This window comes from Prionailurus viverrinus, chromosome B4 (assembly GCF_022837055.1).
Source record: "Prionailurus viverrinus isolate Anna chromosome B4, UM_Priviv_1.0, whole genome shotgun sequence".
NCBI lineage: Eukaryota > Metazoa > Chordata > Mammalia > Carnivora > Felidae > Prionailurus > Prionailurus viverrinus.
The window spans coordinates 73,985,954-74,006,189 of NC_062567.1; the positions used below are offsets into that span (position 1 = coordinate 73,985,954).

General features: G+C 42.0%; 1 protein-coding gene and 1 non-coding gene across 3 annotated transcripts; both read left to right on the top strand.

Moving 5' to 3' along the window:
- On the top strand, nucleotides 1-4,446 carry LOC125169950 (cytochrome c oxidase assembly protein COX14). Of its 2 annotated transcripts, none has more exons than XM_047865897.1 (2): nucleotides 1-109; nucleotides 4,046-4,446. In XM_047865897.1, the coding sequence occupies exon 2, from the start codon at nucleotides 4,054-4,056 to the stop codon at nucleotides 4,225-4,227; it is 174 nt and encodes a 57-aa protein (XP_047721853.1). In that variant the 5' UTR covers nucleotides 1-109; nucleotides 4,046-4,053; the 3' UTR covers nucleotides 4,228-4,446. The 2 variants fall into 2 exon arrangements, with proteins under 2 accessions (XP_047721853.1, XP_047721854.1); XM_047865898.1 differs by lacking the exon at nucleotides 1-109 and adding an exon at nucleotides 160-296.
- On the top strand, nucleotides 1,708-1,780 carry TRNAE-CUC (transfer RNA glutamic acid (anticodon CUC)). Its single transcript has one exon. It is a non-coding gene; the product is annotated as a tRNA-Glu (tRNA).
- Nucleotides 4,447-20,236: the final 15,790 nt, after the last annotated feature.

Consider the following 20,236-nt stretch of genomic DNA (forward strand, 5'->3'; position numbering starts at 1 on the left):
GCGGGACCCCAGCCGAGCTGCGGCAAACGAGAGCTGCATCCTCGGTGGGTGGTTTTGTGTAGTGTTCCGCGCGCTGCGTTCTCTGGCGTCCGGAGCGGAGTCCTAGAGGGTAAGCGGGTCGGGTGGGGGGGCGGAAAGGGTGGCTTTCCGCGCCAATAGCGCCCCAGGTCTATGCCAATAACGCATACATGGTCAGGGTTGCTGAGTCCGGCTGCGCTAGGAAATTGCGCAGATTGCGGCGGCCTGACGCTGCCTGCAGAGGCCGAGGTTGGACGCCGGGGAGCTGCAACATCCAGGTACACCGTTGCGAGGGTCCCGCAGGGGCCGCCTGTCCGCTGAGGCGCCCGGTCTTGGATCGGCCTTTGTTAACTCATCTTGGCAAGCCCCCGTCTTCGGTGCCCTTGAGATCACCGCGTTTCCTGCGCCGCGAACCGCGCGAGCCGCCATCTGCCCCGCTTGCAGCCCTACAGGCCCCCGACAGCCATAGGTTTCCGTGAAACCTTGACTCCAACCCCGCGCCTTGGCCCTCCATGCTCTGACCTCGGTAGCTCGGACCCTTCCCTGCCTTACAGTCGGCTGCGCCTTGATATGTGGCTTTCGCCAGGCACCCTCCGTGCTTATCGATTAAACAGCTCCACTCGCTGCTTTCGGTTCCTCTAATGCTCTCCCCCTCCTTATTCTCTACTGGTGTAAATCCTGCCTGCGCATCTAAAAGACAGAGCCGCACACCCCCTCCCCAGCTTATTGCTAACTTTTCTTGAGCCCCCACCTTTTCTCTGAACTCTCACTTTGCCTCTCTTCTGATCCGCTCTGTCTTCTGCCTTAGGTAACAGGATTTGGGATGTATGGCTTTTCCCCATCAGACCATAGCTGCTTTGTGACAGAAGCCATGTACTTCTTTGTGGCCTTCATAGTACGAGTAAAAGGTAGACAGATAAATGAGTAAATCTAGGCGGAGGTGGCTGGAACACATTTGAGGAAATGATTTCCAGAGGAGAAACTCGAGTCTTGAAGTACTCCCATGTTTAGGGGGCAGAAAAAGAGAAGAGCCAGAACTTTGCAGATTGCACTCCTATGGAATTTTTCATACTGGTTCTTGTGTTTTTTCCCCTGTGTTTTTGTTTTTTTTTTTTTTTTTTTTTTTTTTTTTTACCTCCCTATTTTTTGAAAACTTCAGTCTAACCCCATCACCCCATAACAGACCCGGCTTTGAGCTTTTTTCTTTTCTTTCTTTCTTTTCTTCTTCTTTTTCTTCTTTTTTTTTTTTTTTTTAAGAAAATGGATGTCTCTCATATGAGAGTATGTTGCTAACCTCACAAGTTTCTTTCATTTCCAAGGTAAATCCTTCTACCTGGGCTTCTAATTTTGCCTTTTCTTGAGCCATCCTGGATCTTGTTCCATCCTATCCACCTCTTTTTTTATTCTCAGGTTAGCCACCAGCCTTTTCCTTTTTAAAACATATCTGTATCTTATCAATAAACAAAATATAATTAGAATTTCCTTGATCTCGTTAACGTTCTCAAGCTGCTGCACCTTTACTTCTGTTCCCTTAACCAGAAAATCACAAGAATTCTTCGAGGTAAAAAGTTACCCTTCTAGTAATCTATTTCTCTCTGTCCCAGAAAAATACATAGACACATGAAACTTGGGAGGTGGTGTTGGTGGCTCTACTGGAACTCTGGCTGAGAATTTGTGCTTTAACTGGGTGCCTGGCTGGCCCAATTGGTAGAGCATGGGACTCTCCATCTCAGGGTCATGAGTTCGAACCCCATGTTGGGCTTGAGCCTGTTTAAAAAAAAAAAAAAAAAAGGATCTGTGCTTTCACTTAATCAGTGCACTAAATTGACTTCTACCTTAGGTTTGTTTACCCATGATCGAGTTATCTTTTCCCATCTGATGATCTCATCTGACCAGTCTTCATGGCACTTAACTTGGAGTGGTGATTCCCAGTTTTCATTCTGGCTCACAGGTGGGAAGGATAACTCAATCAGTGGCAGTGACTTGATTGCAGTGATTTGCAACAGGAAGGGAGATGTAGTTAAATGAAAAAGCCTTCCCAGATGTTTCTGGGATTTCCCACCTGCCTTCTTTCATGAATTCTTTTTCTTCTTCAAACCAGCATTCCCTTGGTTTCTCTCTCTGGTTTTATCCTCTGCTTTGGTGTCACTGTTAACCTCTGTATCTATAGCCTAGTCTCTCTCTCAAGATCTGGTCCAATTTGCATGTCTTTCTGCCTGGTAGGCATTATCACATGAATGTTTTGTTGAACATCTGAATTTTAACATATCCAAAATCCATCTCATGAACTTGACTGCTACTCACTGCCACTACCACCCCCATACGCACAGTGATACACACCTGTTTCTTTCCATTTCTTATCCCTATTATCCCATCCACAGAGTTTCCTAATTTGCTACCTTGGAGATATTTTCAGCTTTACCCTAATCCATTCCATTGATAAATCACATTCTTCCAAAATAACTTGTGTATCTTTCCTCTCCATTTCTACTGCCTGCCTTAGCTCAGGGTCTGTGGAGAGTTTTTGTTAGCTTGAACATAGAAATCTCAGGTTGGATTAGATAAGAAACGAAAGTGAGGTTCTAGACACCAAAATTACATCTGTTAGTAGGTCTTCTGTTGCTCTTCTAGCCAAGCTGTACCATCCTTTTACTTTTGTTAGCTGGTGAATGCTTCCAGCCTTCTTCCTCCAGCCCCTCGAAGAAGTGGTCCTATAACTGGTTAGCATCTGGCCGGGATAATAGGGGATAGGTGGAGAAGGAATAAGTGAGACAGAGGTTGAAGGTTGCAGGTCTCTTTCCTGGGATCTTGTCTACCACCTTAGCTCGAGGTATGTGTGTTTTCTTCACTGTCTCACAGCTCAGGGTCCCTTTCAAGCCTCAGATAACCAAGAACGCAACTCTTTCTCGCCTGAACCTGTGCCATTTGGTTTTCTTCCTCTATGTAATGTCACTTTTCCATAGTCATTTGGAATTAGAATTCAGGGAAGCTGTGCCTCAGCCCAGCTTGGGTTCCACCCTCAGGAACTGGCTCAAAGGCAGTGTTTCACCCATTGAGCTTGCTGTGAGAAGCTCTTCTTTGCCTCACCCTACTCTTGACCCCCTAAACCAGCCAAACCTGAGCTTTTCTTCCAAATTCTTGACTTTTAAGCAACCCGTTTTCGCTAATTTCAGTCAGTCTTTTAATTTCAAGTCCCTCAACAGAGAGGAGCCTAAGAACACATTCATAGTCCCAGATTGAGGAACATTTTGTTCAGGATGAAAGATTCCCATGCTAAACTTTATCTTGTTCTCTAGTTCAGAGTATCTAGGGAACAGTTAAATTAGAAGTAATTTATTCATGCAAATGTGAGCTAACAATTTGTTGGGGACTCAGTTTCTTTTTAACCCTTAGGATAGGTTCTTGGAATTATGTTTGGAACTTGGAATTAAAGTTGTAGAAGGTTAATATAATTGAAATAGTGTAAACATACTGTTGGCATTATTTCAGGTATATTATGGCTTTAAACAGATGCTTGAGGGATCACCTGGGAACTTAACCACCGTGAACAAGATTGGTTTTATGGGAAAACAAATCGGATATAGCGTAGAAGTTTCCCATTTGATCTCCCAGAGAGAACTCCTGCTCTCGTTTAATCCCTGACTACCCCCATTCATTCCCTACTAGCCAGAAAAATTGATGCGTGCTTACAGTCATATACCAGTTACAAACATTTCTGGGTGGTTCATACCAGTCACTTTTCCCCACAAACATAGAGGGCAGGGTGTTACCTGTGATGTCATTCAAATGTACCTCTTTCTAGCTGTGTTGTTGTATCTCATATGCAGACCGTATTTGTCTTTTTGAATCTTAAGAGTTCTTGAACAGTATCTTCCAGTATAAGATTCTGCGTGGGTGTAGCGGCCATCCAGAGTAAAGTACAGACAGACTAAGCAGGATGCAGAAGGTGTAGAATGGCCTTAAGCAGAGAAGTGGGCTGGGCAGGTGAGGCCGTATCCTTGGGTCTAAATCCAGTCTGTCTTTGTAGGGGACAGCATGCCAACTGCCAAGCAACTAGCTGACATTGGCTACAAGACCTTCTCTACCTCCATGATGCTTCTCACTGTGTACGGGGGCTACCTCTGCAGTGCCCGAGTCTACCACTATTTCCAGCGGCGCAGCTCCCGGCGCCAGGCTGCAGAAGAACAGAAGACCTCAGGAGTCCCGTAGAACCGGGGGGCTATTTTCCTTGAACAGAGAGGCCTGAGGCATGCTGTGGAACGATCTCACCTGCACTCGGTTCCAAGTCAAGAGAACTAGGGCCTTAATGGTTTCCAAATCCTGCTGAGAAAAAGCGCCCATGTTTTCTCTGATACTCCATCTTGGGGAGGCTGTTGAATCACAACAGGAATGGGAGGATAAGGCAGACATTAAATATTTTGCCGTGTCTGTGTCTTGGTATTTTTGTGTACTTAAATAGGGTATGGGCTACAGAGGTGGGGCCTTGACTACCTGTTTTCTAGTCACAGACTGGATTTCTATATTTTGAGTTCTTAGCACCCATGAAATGGGGGTGTGCAGTTTTAGGACTGGTAGTATCAACTCATGATGTCAGAAAAGACTGTCTCAGCCTCTGTATAAATCCCCTGAAAAGACTCTGTAGAGACCAAAGCTCTTCTTTGGTCCGTGACCATTCCAGCACCAATTACTGTGTCAAGGTAATTGACAAGTACTCTGGCAAGGTCACGGCCAGTGGTGCACCCCTCAGTTAAGGAAGGCAGAAGCCCTTGTTTAACAGCCCTGTCAAAATTGCCCAAAGTGAAGGAGGCCTAGTTCTCAAAGGGAAGAATTGTTGGGCAGCTTATAGTAATGCAGTCCAGCTCCTTAAACTCCGGGGGTGTAGTATTAGCATAGGATTGATTTCACATAGGAAATCTACCTGCAGGTCTTTTCACAAAGTTGTGAAGAGGATGTGAAAGAAAACCGTGCATTCAAGGTAAAACCCAACTATGAAAAGAGCTGTTCTTGCCACCATTCCATGTTGAGCTTTGAGTCTTGCTGGTTCACGTCATTCTTGGTAATCGCCCAAAATAACAATCCTCTTGGACACTTGTCTCTCTCATGTGCATACTATTCTGACTTTTGTCCGACTCCTAAACCTGTCACCTAAAGGCCCTCTTCTGTGATTAAAAAAACCTCAGCTTTCCTATACCACCAGCCCTTCTACTCCCATCCTCTCTCGGTGTGTTAACCAAGAACTCTGCTTCGCCTTCTCTGCTTTCTCACTTGCCTGTATGGTAGGGTCACTACCATTCTCCAAGCTCCCCTGTGCACTTTCAAAACATGTAACATAGGGGCACCTGGGTGGCTCAGTAGGTTAAGCATCTGATTCTTGATTTCATCTCAGGTCCTGATTTCAAGGTTGGGCTCAGCGCTGGGTGTGGAGCTTGCTTAAGATTCTCTCTCCCTCTCTCTCTGCCCCTCCCACTCCCTAAAAAAAAAAAAGTGGAACATCGGTCTTTTTTTGTTTCTCTCCGACTTCTGTTTCACCCCTTTCCTCCCCCCCTTTTTTCTTACATCAGTCTTTTTGAGAAGCTTTCTTACCTTCTCATTTCCACCCTCTCTGGAACTTGGAGACTTCAGGTCTTTTGCTACCTTCTGTTTTCTTCCAGTCTTTTAGCCCTTTCTTGACCTAAACTGATTTCCTGTCTAGCCTGTGCCCATCACAGATCCTTCAAACAGCTCTGCTGCGGTCTTTGCCTCCCTCATTACCCTTTTCAATCCCAGACCTTGCTCCATTAGTTGTCTCTAATTCACATTCTTCCTTCTCAGTATGTGAACTTGCTCAAGATTATTTAAGGAGAACTCCACATGTTGCCACTTCCACAGACTTAAAATTCGTTCCACCTCCACAGTTGTGTTGAAACTCCTGGTTAATGTGGCCTCTGTTGTGCCATACCCACTGATGATTTCGGTCCTTCCCTGGCTGTTTCTCTGCTGCACTGAAGTTGGACTTTGGCCCTAGGGAGGGATCACTCTCTTGTTTCCTTCTATGCCTTTGACTTTTTCTTTTGATTTCCTTTGGGAATTTCTGCCCACTTTAAACACTGATGTGCTTCAGAATTTTGTTTTTAGACCATTTCTCTCATTCTATATGTTTTTCCTGGATTATTCTAGGCACTCAATGATTTTAACGTTACAAGAATAGTTAAGTACTCGGTGTTGGTATCCCAGCTCTACCATTCTAGCCGTATTGCAGTAGTCCAGTTGCTTATTCTTAATTCCTCAGTTTACCTCTGTTTAAGGTGGATTTAAAAAAAATAGTTCCTAATTTAAAAGATTAGTTTCAAGATTAAATGAGATAATTCATGTTAAGTATTTCTTTGGCGTATGATAAGCGTTCAATAAATGTCAGCTATTCATCCCTGCTGCTGACCTCCAAATCTGTATCGTCTAGGTTGACCTTTGGAGCTTCAGCTCTATCCAATTGTGTGACATATCCACTTGAATATCTCATAGTCCCCTAACTTGACATGTTCACAACTAATCGCATTCCTTGTCTCCAGGACCTATTTTTTTCTCCCTATTTTAGTTAATGATGTTATCATCCAAGTCAGAAATGAGAGTTTTAATAGATTTCCCTGTATCCTACTCCCAACCAAGTAATTGTCTTATTCATTCTTACTATTTAAGCATCCACTTAATCAGTTCTGTCCTTTCCATTTCTTGCTTACAATTTTGCAGAAGCCTTTTAGGGGTCTTGGTTCCAATCTTGACCTCATCTAATTTATTTGCCACATTGCTATCCTAGATCTCTATTTGGAACTAACTAAATTATGGCACTCTCTTGCTCTCAGTCTTCTCTGAAGCTCTATCATAAACAATAGGTTAAGACTCTCACCCGTAGAGTTGAGTCCAGACTCGTTAGCATGGCATATGAGGTCCTTAAGACCTGACCCACTTTATGTTTCTACTTCATGCTTTATGTTCTTTAATATCAACTGCCTATATGATCACATGCTGTTTCTTGTTCCGTGCCTGTTTGTGCTTTCTTTCTGAATAGAACATCCTCTCTACTCCCCTGTCTTCTCTTTTTCCAGTAAGATTTCTTGGATTCTTCACTGTCCTATGCTGGGTCACATGTCTGTAGAAAATACCACTTTTCCTTTTAAAAAATCTTTAAAAGCACAAGTAGCTAAGACAGTTTTAAAGAGGAACAAAGAAGATGGGTTGATCCTACCAGATATCAAGACATAGTAGAAAGCTTAGAGTAATATAAATGTGGCATTATAGTGCAGGAGTAGACGAATAGATCATTGGCATAATATAATAAGCTCAGAAACAGATCATATGTATATGTGAGAAATTGAGGATGATAGAGTATCACAAACCCATGGGAAAAACCATACTCCGTGTTGTGGATAAAATTGTAAAAATAGATTGAAAAGACACACTAAACTCAGAAGTTATATTGGGGGTGAAATGAGGTGGAGTAGGGCAGAGGTTGAAGGCGTTTTAAATTGACAATGGTTTCCTCTATTCACAGGATTTCTGACACCAAATGGGTTTTTCCCACACCAAACAATTCTCCCAGCTCTGCAGACAGCAGCTAAGTATCCCATAATTCAGTTCTCCTAGCTACCTGGAGTTAGTATAGACCCTACAGGTAAGGGCTCAGTCTCCTAAGACTGTCCCCCAGTTCAGATGCCAATCACAAGTAGTGGGTCCCTGGGTTACCCCCACTTCTGCGTGACTTGGCTGCAACTCAGTTCCCATGACCTCCTCCTTAGGTTTGATAATTTGTTAGAATGGCTCACAGAGCCAAACTAGGAAAACACTTTATTTACTGTTACTGGTTTATTATAACGGATGCCACTCAGAAACAGTTGAATGGAAGAGATAATTAGGGCAGGTAAAGGCATACCACCCTAAGATCACCATTGTGTGTTCACCAACCCAGAAGCTCTTTGAACCCCATTATTTAGCGTTTTTATGGAGGTCCTATTACATAAGCATGATTGATTAAATCATCATTGGCCATTGGTGATGAACTCAATCTCCATCCCTTCTTCCCAACCTGTAGGTTGGGAGAGTGGGGCTGAAAGTTCCAGTCCTCTCATCATGCCTTGGTCCTGTTCTGTGGCAATCAGCTCCCATCCTTAAACTAGGGGCCCACCAAGTCATCTCATTAGCACAGAGTCATCATGACTCTGGAGGTTACAGGGGTCTTAGAAATTCTGTGCCAACAACCTCTGAAGAAGAGCAAATGAGTATGTTTTTTGTTTTGTTTTTTTAAATAAGCTCTACCTTTTACGTGGGGCTTGAACTCAGGACCCTGAGATTAAGAGTCATGTGCTCTACCAGCTGAGCCATTCAAGCGCCCCTGTATTTCTTCTATCACAATGTCACAGGTCTATAATTTTGTACTTCTTTTACAAATACGATTGGGGATAAGATAGAATGTTAGAGGTGTTAAATCTTGGTACTGGAAATAATGGGAGTATGTAAGTAGTCTCTATGTTTTTCTGCATTTTTTTCCCAATTGCTCAAAGAAAAACTTGGGGGAAGTATCTTTGATAGCTTCCTGTTTACTACAGTGGTTCTCAGAAGTGGTATCCACCCCCCGCCCCCCAGCCAAGGTGAAAGTGTTTTGTCACTGTGATTGGGAAGCATCTCTGGCATTTGGTGGGTGAACGCCAAGGATGCTAGATTTCTTGCAACGCCTGCGATAATCTTGGCACAACATGTTGTCCCAAGTCCTGTGCAACTATTAAATGTCCCCATAGATATTCAAATAAGTGAAAAGACAGTTTATAATTAGCCAAGCCTATAATCTCTTTTCCATATAAACACAAAAGTATTTTTTGTACAGGTTTAGTGTTCTCTGAATTCTCTAGCTATGCAACTTTATTTAAATGGAGGGAAGACTACAGTAATTTGTTTTACAGTAATTTGGAGGGAAGACTACATTTCACAAAGCCATGCTATTGATGGCTAAGCCTGTTCTTGGTATTTGAGTCTCTGACACAATGCTAATCGTAACAATCTGCATTTGTAGACACTGAATCGATGGTGAATGCACAGAAGTGCTAATCATCTGAATGCTAATATAACTATGTCCAAATATTTGTATGCAGACATCATTTCATTGTAAATTGTTTTAAAAACTGCTTTATATTACTATTCGGGCATTGTGCGGATTAAAAAAATTGTGTGTAGGTACGTTAAATAATTATTGTATTTAAGGATAGTAACAGTGTTAAAAATACTTGTTATATAAAGTAGGTGTTTTAGATACAATTCATTCACATTTGGTCATCTTTTGCTGTGGTGCTGAGGTGTTGGTTAATTTTGCGTCACCTTGGCTAGGCTATGGTGTTTAGTTGTTTGGTCAAACACCAGTATGGATGTTGCTGTGAAGGTATTTTTTAGATGTAATCAACATTTAAATCAGTAATTTAGTAATTTGAGTAATGCAGATTATCCTCCATAATATGGATGGGCCTCATCGATCAGTTGAAGGCCTTAAGAGCAAAGACTGAGAGTTCCCAAAGAAGGAATACTGCATAAGACTAACATGGGGGGCATAAGACTAACATGGGGGGCATCTGACTGGCTCATTCTGTAGAGCATGCAACTTTTGATCTCAGGGTTGTTTAAGTTCCAGCCCCACATTGGGTGAAGAGATTACTTAAAAAAAAAAAAACAAACAAAAACAAAAAAACAAACAACAACAACAAAACAGAAACCTTGCCTGAGTTTCCAGCTTGTAAATTTTTTTTTTTTAATTTTTTTTTTTTCAACGTTTATTTATTTTTGGGACAGAGAGAGACAGAGCATGAACGGGGGAAGGGCAGAGAGAGAGGGAGACACAGAATCGGAAACAGGCTCCAGGCTCTGAGCCATCAGCCCAGAGCCCGACGCGGGGCTCGAACTCACGGACCGCAAGATCGTGACCTGGCTGAAGTCGGACGCTTAACCGACTGCGCCACCCAGGCGCCCCTAGATTTTTTTTTTTAAAGCAATCTCTATATCCAAAGTGGGGTTGAACTTACAACTCCGAGATCAGTTGTCACATGCTCCACCTATTGAGCCAGCCAAGCACTGCTCTAGCCTGTAGATCTTGAATTACGTCATCCATCTTACCTGAATTTCCAGCCTGCTAGCCTGCCCTACACATTTCAGACTTGCCAGTCCCTACAATATGTGAGCCAATTCCATAAAATAAGTCTCTCACTCTCACTTTTGTTCTTTCTCTAACCTGTTGGTTCCGTTTCTCTGGAGAACTCCAAAGGAGCAAATGACATACCTGATAAAGGGTTAGTATCCAAAACATAAAGAACTTATAAAACTCAGCATCCTGGGTGCCTGGCTGTCTCAGTTGGCAAAACTTGCAACTCTTGATCTTGGGATTGTAAGTAAGTTCAAGCCCGACATTGACATTGAGTATAGAGATTACTTAAAAACAAAACAAAAACTCACCACCCCCCAAAACAATCCAATTTAAAAAATGGGCAAAAGACATGAATAGACATTTTTTTCAAAGAAGACATTCACATGGCCAACAGACACATGAACAGATGCTCAACATCACTTAGAGAAATGCAAATCAAAACTACAATGAGCAAACCTTACACCTGTCACAATGGCTAAAATCAACAAGAAACGAGGTGTTGGCGAGGATGTGGAGAAGGGAATTCTCTTGTACTGTTGGTGGGAATGCAAACTGGTGTAGCCACTCTGGAATACAGTATGGAGGTTCCTCAAAAAGTTAAAAATAGAATTACCCTATGATCCAGCAATTGCATTACTAGGGTTTTTTTTTTTTAGTGTTTATTTATTTAGAGTGCACAAGCATGAGTAGGGAAGGGGCAGAGAGAAAGGGAGGGCTAGATTCCCAATCAGGCTCTGTGATGTCAGCGTGGTGCCTGATGTGGAGCTCGACCCCACGAATTGTGAGATCATGACCTGAGCTGAAAGCAAGAGTTGGACACTTAACGGACTCAGCCACCCAGATGCCCCTGCACTACTAGGTATTTGCTCAAAGAATACAAAAGCACAGATTCAAAGGGATACATGCACCCTAATGTTTATAGCAGCATTGTCTACAACTGCCAAATTACGCAAACAGCCCAAGTGTCCATCAGTGATGAATGGATAAAGATAGGGCGCGTGCGCACACACACACAATGGAATGTTACTCAGCCATAAAAAAGAATGAAATCTTGCCATTTGTAAGACATGGATGGAGCTAGAGAATATTATGCTAATCAGAAGAATAAGTCCGAGAAAGACTGTGATTTCACTCATGTGGAATTTAAGAAACAAATGAGCAAAGGAAAAAAAAGAAACCAAGAAACAGACTCTTAGCTGTAGAGAACAAAGTGATGGTTACCAGAGGGTAGGTGGGTAGGGGGATGGGTGAAATAGGAAGTGGGGATTAAGGAGTGCACTTGGGGTGATGAGCACCGGGTGTTATATGGAAGTGTTGAATCACTATATTCTATACCTGAAACTAATATACTGTATGTTAACTAGCTGGAAATAAAAAAAAAATTTTTTTTTAAATGTTTATTCTTGAGAGAGAGGGAGACAGAGCATGAGTGGGGGAGGGGCAGAGAGAGAAAGGGAGACACAGAATCTGAAACTGGCTCCAGGCTCCTAGCTATCAGCACAGAGCCTGACGCAGGGCTCAAACTCACAAACCGCGAGATCATGACCTGAGCCAAAGGCGAATACTTAACTGACTGAATCATCCAGGTGCCTCTAACCAGCTGGAATTTAAATAAAAACTTAAAAAAAAAAATCTCGAACAGATAATGCCAATATGTAGCTGTCCAGTGCTTCTTTACCTCTAATTGTCTGACGGTCATTTTCACTTGGAGCACCCACTGTCATTTCAAATGTAGCTTGTCAAAACCGTCAAGCAATTGTTAAGTCTTTATGGAGCATAAACTGTATTTAATTAAGAAGAATAGACATATTTGCTGTCAAGGTGAATACCATCAAGTTCATGAGATATTACACTAAATATCAATGGACTGAATTAAAAGACAAAGACTAATAGATTGGGTTAAAAAAGCAAATCCAAGTTGTAGGTAGTTTCTAATAAACATTAATAAAGAGAAATTGAAAATAGATGGCTAAGACATTCCTGAAGAATGTAGACAGATGTAAGGAGTGACAATATTAAGAAAAGTTAAATACTAAACAGTAAAGTGATCATTTGCTAATGTAAAGAAAAATAACTTCAGAAGAAGGGATGATCATAAATTTGCAACAAACAAAGCAACTAAGAAGCTAAAGCAAAAATTCCTAGGAATGCAAGAACAGGATAAAAATATGGTTATAGTGAGGGACTTTATTACACTTTGTTTGGAACTGAACAGCACTAGAATAAGGACTGAGAAGAAATAATACAAACAACAAACCTGACATGTATATGTGCATGTATGTGTATATGTAATATGGAACAGTTTTCCATGACCATAGAACACTTAGAAACATTTGTATTCACTATTCCAAAACAAGTTTTATTATTTTTAAGTTTATTTATTATTCTGAGAGAGTGTGTGAGCAAGTGGGAGAGGGGCAGAGAGAGAGAGAATCCCAAGCAGGCTCTGCCCCGTCACCGTCAGTGCAGAGCCCGATGCGGAGCCCAAACTCACAAACTGAGATCACGTCCTGAAGCTGAAGTGGGACACTTAACCGACTGAGCCACCTAGGTACCCCTCCAAAACAATTTTTTAAAACAAATCCTTAAACGAATTTAAAGTAGGAATCTTAAAGACTGTATTCTCTTATCACATCCAATAAAATTATAAATAAATAATCTCAACTTGCCGGAAATGAAATATTCCTGGCAACCCTTAAAGAAAAAACACAAATTTTCAACTTAATTTAAAGCAATGAAGCCCAAGCTGGTGTCAGGAGATGTATGCCCTTAAATGCCTTCACAAGAAACAAAAGTAGGTGTTGGACTTTATAGATGAGAACCACTGGCTACTGGATCCCTGTTGTGATATTTAAGACCTCTTTTGTGCTCCATAGCAACCAGTTATGTACCCTTTCACAGCACTTTTAATATTTAAATAACAGCATTCTCTTGCTAATGGAAATGACAAGTTTGTAGGGTCTTTATCAAAAATGTAAAGTGTCTATACTCTTACCTATTTCACTGCTAAGCCTCTAGGCCTTAGAAATATTCATACAACCACACAGCGTATTTGTATAAGGATATTATTTGCAATATTTTAATCTTTTTTTAAACAAATTTCTAATGTTTATTTTTGAGAGAGCACAAGCAGGGGAGGGGCAGAGAGAAGGGGACAGAGGATCCAAGGGAGACTGCATGCTGACAGCAGTGAGCCCAATGTGGGGCTCAAACCCATGAACCGTGAGATCGTGGCCTGAGCCGAAGAAAGATGCTCAACCCAGTGAGCCACCCAGGTGCCCCATAACAAAGAGTGTTAAATAAGTTAAAGAATAATGGGGGGCGCCTGGGTGGCGCAGTCGGTTGGGCGTCCGACTTCAGCCAGGTCACGATCTCGCGGTCCGTGAGTTCGAGCCCCGCGTCGGGCTCTGGGCTGATGGCTCAGAGCCTGGAGCCTGTTTCCGATTCTGTGTCTCCCTCTCTCTCTGCCCCTCCCCCGTTCATGCTCTGTCTCTCTCTGTCCCAAAAATAAATAAAAAAAAAAAAAACGTTGAAAAAAAAAAAAAAAATTTATAAAAGAATAATGGTATACCACAAAGTGGAATGTTGATCAGTCAAAACTAGCAGAATATGTGTAGTATGATCTCATTTTTGCTTTAAAAGGAACATTTGTATACATGTGGTTATCTGATAAGTGGTTTTGGAAGGCTGTATACCAAGCATTCATAGTTATTGGGGCAAATGGAGAGGTCATGTACTTTCTTAATTCCTTTTTTGACGATGAGCACATATATATAGCTTGTATAATAAAAATACCTGTTGAGTTTCAAACATATACAAAAGCTGAGGGAATAGAAAGGAAACCTTTATACCCATCCCTCAGTTTTAACTGTTATCAACTTATTGCCACGCTTGCTTCAAAAATAGTTACTGGTTTTTTTTTTTTTGTTCAAGGAAAAAGATGTTTATTTGTATCATATCTACTAGTCTGTAAGCTTTTTTTTTTTTGAATACATGAATATATTTCCAATGTAAAATATTTAAAAAATAGAGATAAGTAAAAGTACCCCTTGTCACTCCCTCTATTCCTCATCATTTCCCTACACAGAAGTGACTAGTGTTAACCATTTCCAGTGTGTTTATATATACGTAAAATACGTGGTGTGTGTTGAGTTTGCTTTTCTCTGGTTTCTTCTATTATTCAGAGGCCAGAGACTCAGAAGAGAACCAGTAATGGGCAAGGCCTGGGACACCATGGCTCTCCACACCCTGTGTTAGTCAAGGTCAGCTTTGCTGGCTGGCAAGGTTATAGTTTGTCCTGGGAACCCTACTGCAGGGAGGGGACAGTGAAGGAAAGTAGCCAGGCGGAGCCATAAAAAGGAATGCCTCTGTGACTCAGTCAGCCAATTCCTTATAATAAATTACTGTCAGTAGAGCCCTGTTGCTGCCAATAAGTTTAGTATTGTTTCCTAGATGTCTTTCATAGAGCAGTCATTTGAGTGAAAAAAGATCCCAAATCTGTTTTGTTTTGTTTTCTATAGGCCTAGGGTTTGTGGCTAAATTTCTTGGTGAGGCCTGCTCTTCAAAAGACTATTTATTGAACAAGAAAAAACAACTGTAGATGGCTGAGGTGAGGGTGGTACAGATTGTAACCTTGCTACCTATCAGTCTATGTCAATTCATAGTCTCCTTTTCCATTTACTGTGCCTCTAAGGTCTAGTCCCAATTAGTAAGATACCCTCCCCGTGAGTACTTTTCAAAGACTTATTTGTTGCTTTAAACCTTTGAGGGCTCCCATAACCTACCATCTAAAATTTAACTCTTCAGCATGAAAGTCAAGGTCCTTCACTATATGGCCCCAAGCCATCTTTGTATTCTCATCTCCCACTTTGATCCAACTCCCAACAAGTTCCAGTTCCCTGCCAATGCATTATACTTTTGAGGAACACCCGGGTGGCTCAGTGGGTTAAGCATCTAACTCTTGATTTCGGCCCAAGTCATGATCTCAAGGTTCATGAGTTTGAGCCCTGCGTTGTGCTCTCCGCTGATTGCACAGAGCTTGCTAGGGATTCTGTCTCCCTCTCTCTCAACTCCTCCTGCATGTGTGCATACTCTCTCTCAAAATAAATAATATATAAACACTAAAATTTTTTTGAAATATCCCAAATGTATTTAAAGCACTAAAAATAAAATATGCCATTTACCCACCTTATCCACATCTTCCCTTCCCAGAGATAAACACTATCCATCCTTCTGGTGCTGTATATGATTCCATACTTTTACTATAGAAATGCCCTTAATATTATTTTGGGGTTAAAAAAAGTAATGTTAATGGCATCAAAAGGGACATATTCTTTTGGAGCTTGCTTGCCATTTTCACTCAACATTGTTTTTGACATTTATTTATCCATCGTGCTGACTAATTTTATGTGGCAACATGACTGGGCCACGGAGTGCCCAGATATTTGGTTAAACATTCCTGGTGCGTCTGTGAGGGCTTTTCTGGATGAGATTAACATTTGAATCCATAGACCGAAGTAAAGCCTATTGCCCTCCCCAGTGTGGTTGGGCCTCAGTCAGTCCATTGTCAACTGTCAACTTGAATTAAAACAAAAAGGCATACTAAGAGAGAATGCTTTCTGTCCTCTTGACTGTCTTTGAACTGAGACACTGGCCTTCCTCTGTCTTTGGACTCGGACTGGAACTTATACCAATGGGCTCTCTGGTTTGTCAGGCCTTCAGAATCAGATTGGAAATACATCAGCTCTCCTGGTGCTCCAACTGCTGACTTCAGATCCTGGGACTTCTCTGCCTCCACAACCATGTGAGCCAATTTCTTATAACAAATTAAGAAACATATCTAGATATCTAGATAGCTATATCTCCATCCTACTGGCTCAGACTAGTACATCCATATTGACAAAACTTAGTGGGTTTTGGTTTTTTTGTTTATTTTAGACAGTGTAAAGTGTGCATGCAAGTCGGGGAGAGGGGCAGAGGAGAGAGAGAATCCCAAGCAGACTCCACACCCAGCACCGAGTTGCTCAACCAAGCCACCTAGGCGCCCCAAGAAAACCTAGTTTTTAATCGCGACATAATATTCCAACTGCATGAGTAAATCAATTTATTCCATCCCTCTAGTGAAAGATCACGGAGACATCTCCACTTTTTCCCTCCTAGAAAAGTGTAGTTTCCTTGGGCCCATATGCTACTTTCTCCCAAGAATAATTATTACTAATATTTAGCTTTACTAGTTATTGTTAAGCTGTTTTTCCAAAGTGGTGTTAAGTGGTTTCTGATCGTTTTAATTTACATACTGGCTTCTGCTAAGGTAGAGCACCTTTTTGTTGATTTCTTATCTATTAGCATATGTTTCCTCTAGAAACTGCCTATTCATATCCTTTGCTCCTTCCCCTGCCTTTGTCTTACTATTGGGTTGTCTTTGTTTCTTTGTATCTGTATTCTGGATAACAAGATTTTGTTAATCAAAGGTGTTGCAGGTTTGACAGAGATGGTCTTCTAGAGCTTTTTTATCTGGTAGGTGGTGGCTGTGGTGGCGTAAGCATCCCACGTGGTCTGCATCATCATGCACATGTCTCTCTAGAGCAGTGCCATGGATAACTGACCTGAGACCACTTTCATGCAAGTTCTTACTTGGGGATGGGGTGGGGGTGGGGGTCATGACGGTTCCTAGACCACACAGGAAGTAGCTATTTGAAGTTCTCAAATTCATGGGGGAGGGGAAGAAAAAAAAAGAGGTTAGAGAGGGAGAGAGCCAAAGCATAAGAGACTCTTAAAAACAGAATAAACTGAGGGTTGATGGGGGGTGGGAGGGAGGGGAGGGTGGGTGATGGGTATTGAGGAGGGCACTTGTTGGGATGAGCACTGGGTGTTGTATGGAAATCAATTTGACAATAAATTCCATATTAAAAAAAAAAAAGTTCTCAAATTCACATGAAAGGCCCATTTCATGGGCCTGGAACTCTGGAATCTTCCGACTCCACAAGCCCAAGCAAACTTCCTCGCTTTCTTCTTTTGCCAGCTGGATGCATTTCTCAGTTTCCCCTCTTTTACTAAGACTGTTGCTATCTCAGGGTCCCAGCTTTAACTGGAGGTCTCATTTCCAGCTTCCTGCTTGGTCTTGTCTCTTGTCAGCATTAGCAAGTATATTCCCCGTATCCCTCTAGTAATTCATTGTGTCTGTGTCCCTTTCTTGGAAGCTCAGCTACACATTAAAAACAAAAAACCAGGGAACACCTGGGTGACTCAGTCCATTAAATGTCTGACTCTTGATTTCAGCTCAGGTCATGATCTCATGATTGGGGAGTTCGAGCCTCATGTTGGGCTCTGCACTGACATTGTGGAGCCTGCTTGGGATTCTCTCTCTCTCTCTCTCTCTCTCTCTCAAATAGATAAACTTAAAAATATATATATATATTTTTTTCTTTTATTTTTTCTTTTTATTTTTATACGTTTATTATTTTTGAGACAGAGAGAGACACAGCATGAATGGGGGAGGGTCAGAGAGAGAGGGAGACACAGAATCTGAAACAGGCTCCAGGCTCTGAGCTGTCAGGACAGCCCGATGCGGGGCTCAAACTCACAGACTGCGAGATCATGACCTGAGCCGAAGTCGGATGCCCAACCGACTGAGCCACCCAGGGGCCCCAAAAAATATATATTTTAAAAAGTGACCTTTATGTACCATTTCTAGATGTTTGTCTCAGGTTATTTTAGCCTGCATTAAGCCAGAACTGATCTCTTTCATATACTTTGACATCTCTTCTAAACATAATACCTTTCCATTTCTGTTTTCCTAGCAAAACTCTACTCATCTTTAATGGCCTAGCTTCAAATTTCAAGTTTTCTCCCATCTTGCCAAGAATAATTTAGGATAGTTCTTATCATGGAGTGCCTCGGTGGCTGAGTCAGTTAAGCGTCCAACTTCAGCTCAGGCCGTGATCTCACAGCTTGTGAATTCAAGCCCCACATTGGGCTCTCTGCTCTCAGTGCAGAGTCCGGTTTGGACCCTCTGTTCCCTTCTCTCTTTGCCCCTCCTCTACTGTGCATATGCTCTCTCTCAAAAATAAACGTTAGAAAAAAAGAATAGTTTTGGGGTGCCTGGGTGGCTCAATCAGTTGAGTATCTGACTCTTGATCTCGGCTTGTGTCATGATCTCACAGTTTCGTGGGTTTAAGCCCCACGTCGGGCTTTGTGCTGACAGTGTGGAGCTTGGCTGGGATTCTCTTTACTCTCTCTGCCCCAATCCCACTTGTGCTGTGTCTCTCTCAAAATAAACAAACACTTAAAAAAAATAATAATTCTTATCACATTGTAGTTATTTTTCCCCCCTTACTCGGGGTATCTGAGCTCTTTTAGAGTAGAAACCCAGATCTTGTTCATCTTTGTGTCCCCAGCTTCTGCCACAGTGCGGATCCTAAAGTAGGCACTTAAATTTTTTTTTAATGTTAATTTCTGAGAGAAACAGAACACGAGCAGGGGAGGGGCAGAGAGAGAGGGAAACACAGAATCTGAAGCAGACTCCAGGATCCAGGCTTTCAGCACAGGGCCCAACACAGGGCTCAAACTCATGAACCATGAGATTATGACCTGAGCTGAAGTGGATGCTTAACTAACAGAGCCACCCAGAAGGCACTTAAATATTTCACTGAACTGAAAATACTTCCCTGCCTGAAATACTGGATCTAAAGTCTGAAGAACTTGGTTTACAACCAGCGTACTCAATCACTTAGGAACGAACCTCGTACCATTACTTTTAGGATTGCAGTAACGTGATAGCTCATGATGATGGGCAATCTGGGTTTGTTTTTTTAGTAATCTCTGTGCCTAACCCAACGTGGGGCTCGAACTCACCACCCCGAGATCAAGAGTAGCATATTCTACTGAGCCAGCAAGGTGCCCCACTGGTCTTTTTGAGCAATTTGAGACTCCATGTCCTCAGTGTGGCAGATTGAATTTTTCAAAGATGAAAGCAGCTGTGTCTCCCATTCTACGCGTTCTTCTGCAGTGACTTTGCTCCTCCCATCAAGAGGTACTGTAGTCTCTATCTTGAATCTAGGTGGTCTCTGTGACTACTTTGATCAATAGAATACCGTGGAAGTGACGTGTGCCAGTCTAGATGACATTCTTAATGTTTTTAAGAGAGTGAGTGTGTGAGCAGGGGAGAGGGGCAGAGAGGAAGAAAGAGAATCTTAAGCAGGCTCCACACTGATCGTGGCTCATTCGGTTAAGTGACTTCAGCTCAGGTCATAATCTCACGGCTCATGGGTTCGAGCCCCACGTTGGCCTCTCTGCTATCACCACAGAGCTCGCTTTGGATGCTATCTCCGTCTCTCTGCCCCTTCTCTGTTCATGCACTCTCTCAAAAATAAGTAAACACTAAAAAAAAAAAAATAAATGCTATAAAAAACAGAATCTTACAAAAATAAATTTCATATTTCACAATTACTAGTCTATTCAACTAATAAGGCAACTTGAGGAACTAAATGTAAGACTTTAGCTCTGACCAAATAACTATGTAAGATTTTTTTTAGAAATTTTTGCATGCCCCATAGTAAGTCTATTTGTTTTTTTATTAAAAACTTTTTAAAAATATTTTTTTTAATGTTTATTTATTTTTGAGAGAGAAAGAGAGAGTGCAAACAGGAGAGGGGCAGAGAGAGAGGGAGACACAGAATCTGAAGCAGGATCCAGGCTCTGAGCTGTCAGCACAGAGCCTGACGTGGGGCTTGAACTCACAGAGAGTGAGATCATGACCTGAGCTGAAGTTGGACATTCAACCTACTGAGCCACCCAGGCACCCCCATAGTAAGTCTTTTCAAAAGCCAGCCACTCAATAAGGTGAGTTTAGCTGGGTCGCTATCCCAGTAATGTCAGTGAACATCAAGTATCTGATTCTTAGAACAGTAACTGGTTTCTTTCAGTTTTCACCCATCTCCCTGACAGTGAAGCACTCCATATGCCTTAATGTACACAACATCTGGAAATACTATGACAATCTGAATATTCGCTAAATGAAAAACTACTCTGAGATGAATAATGTCATTGTTAATTTTGCCAGGACCT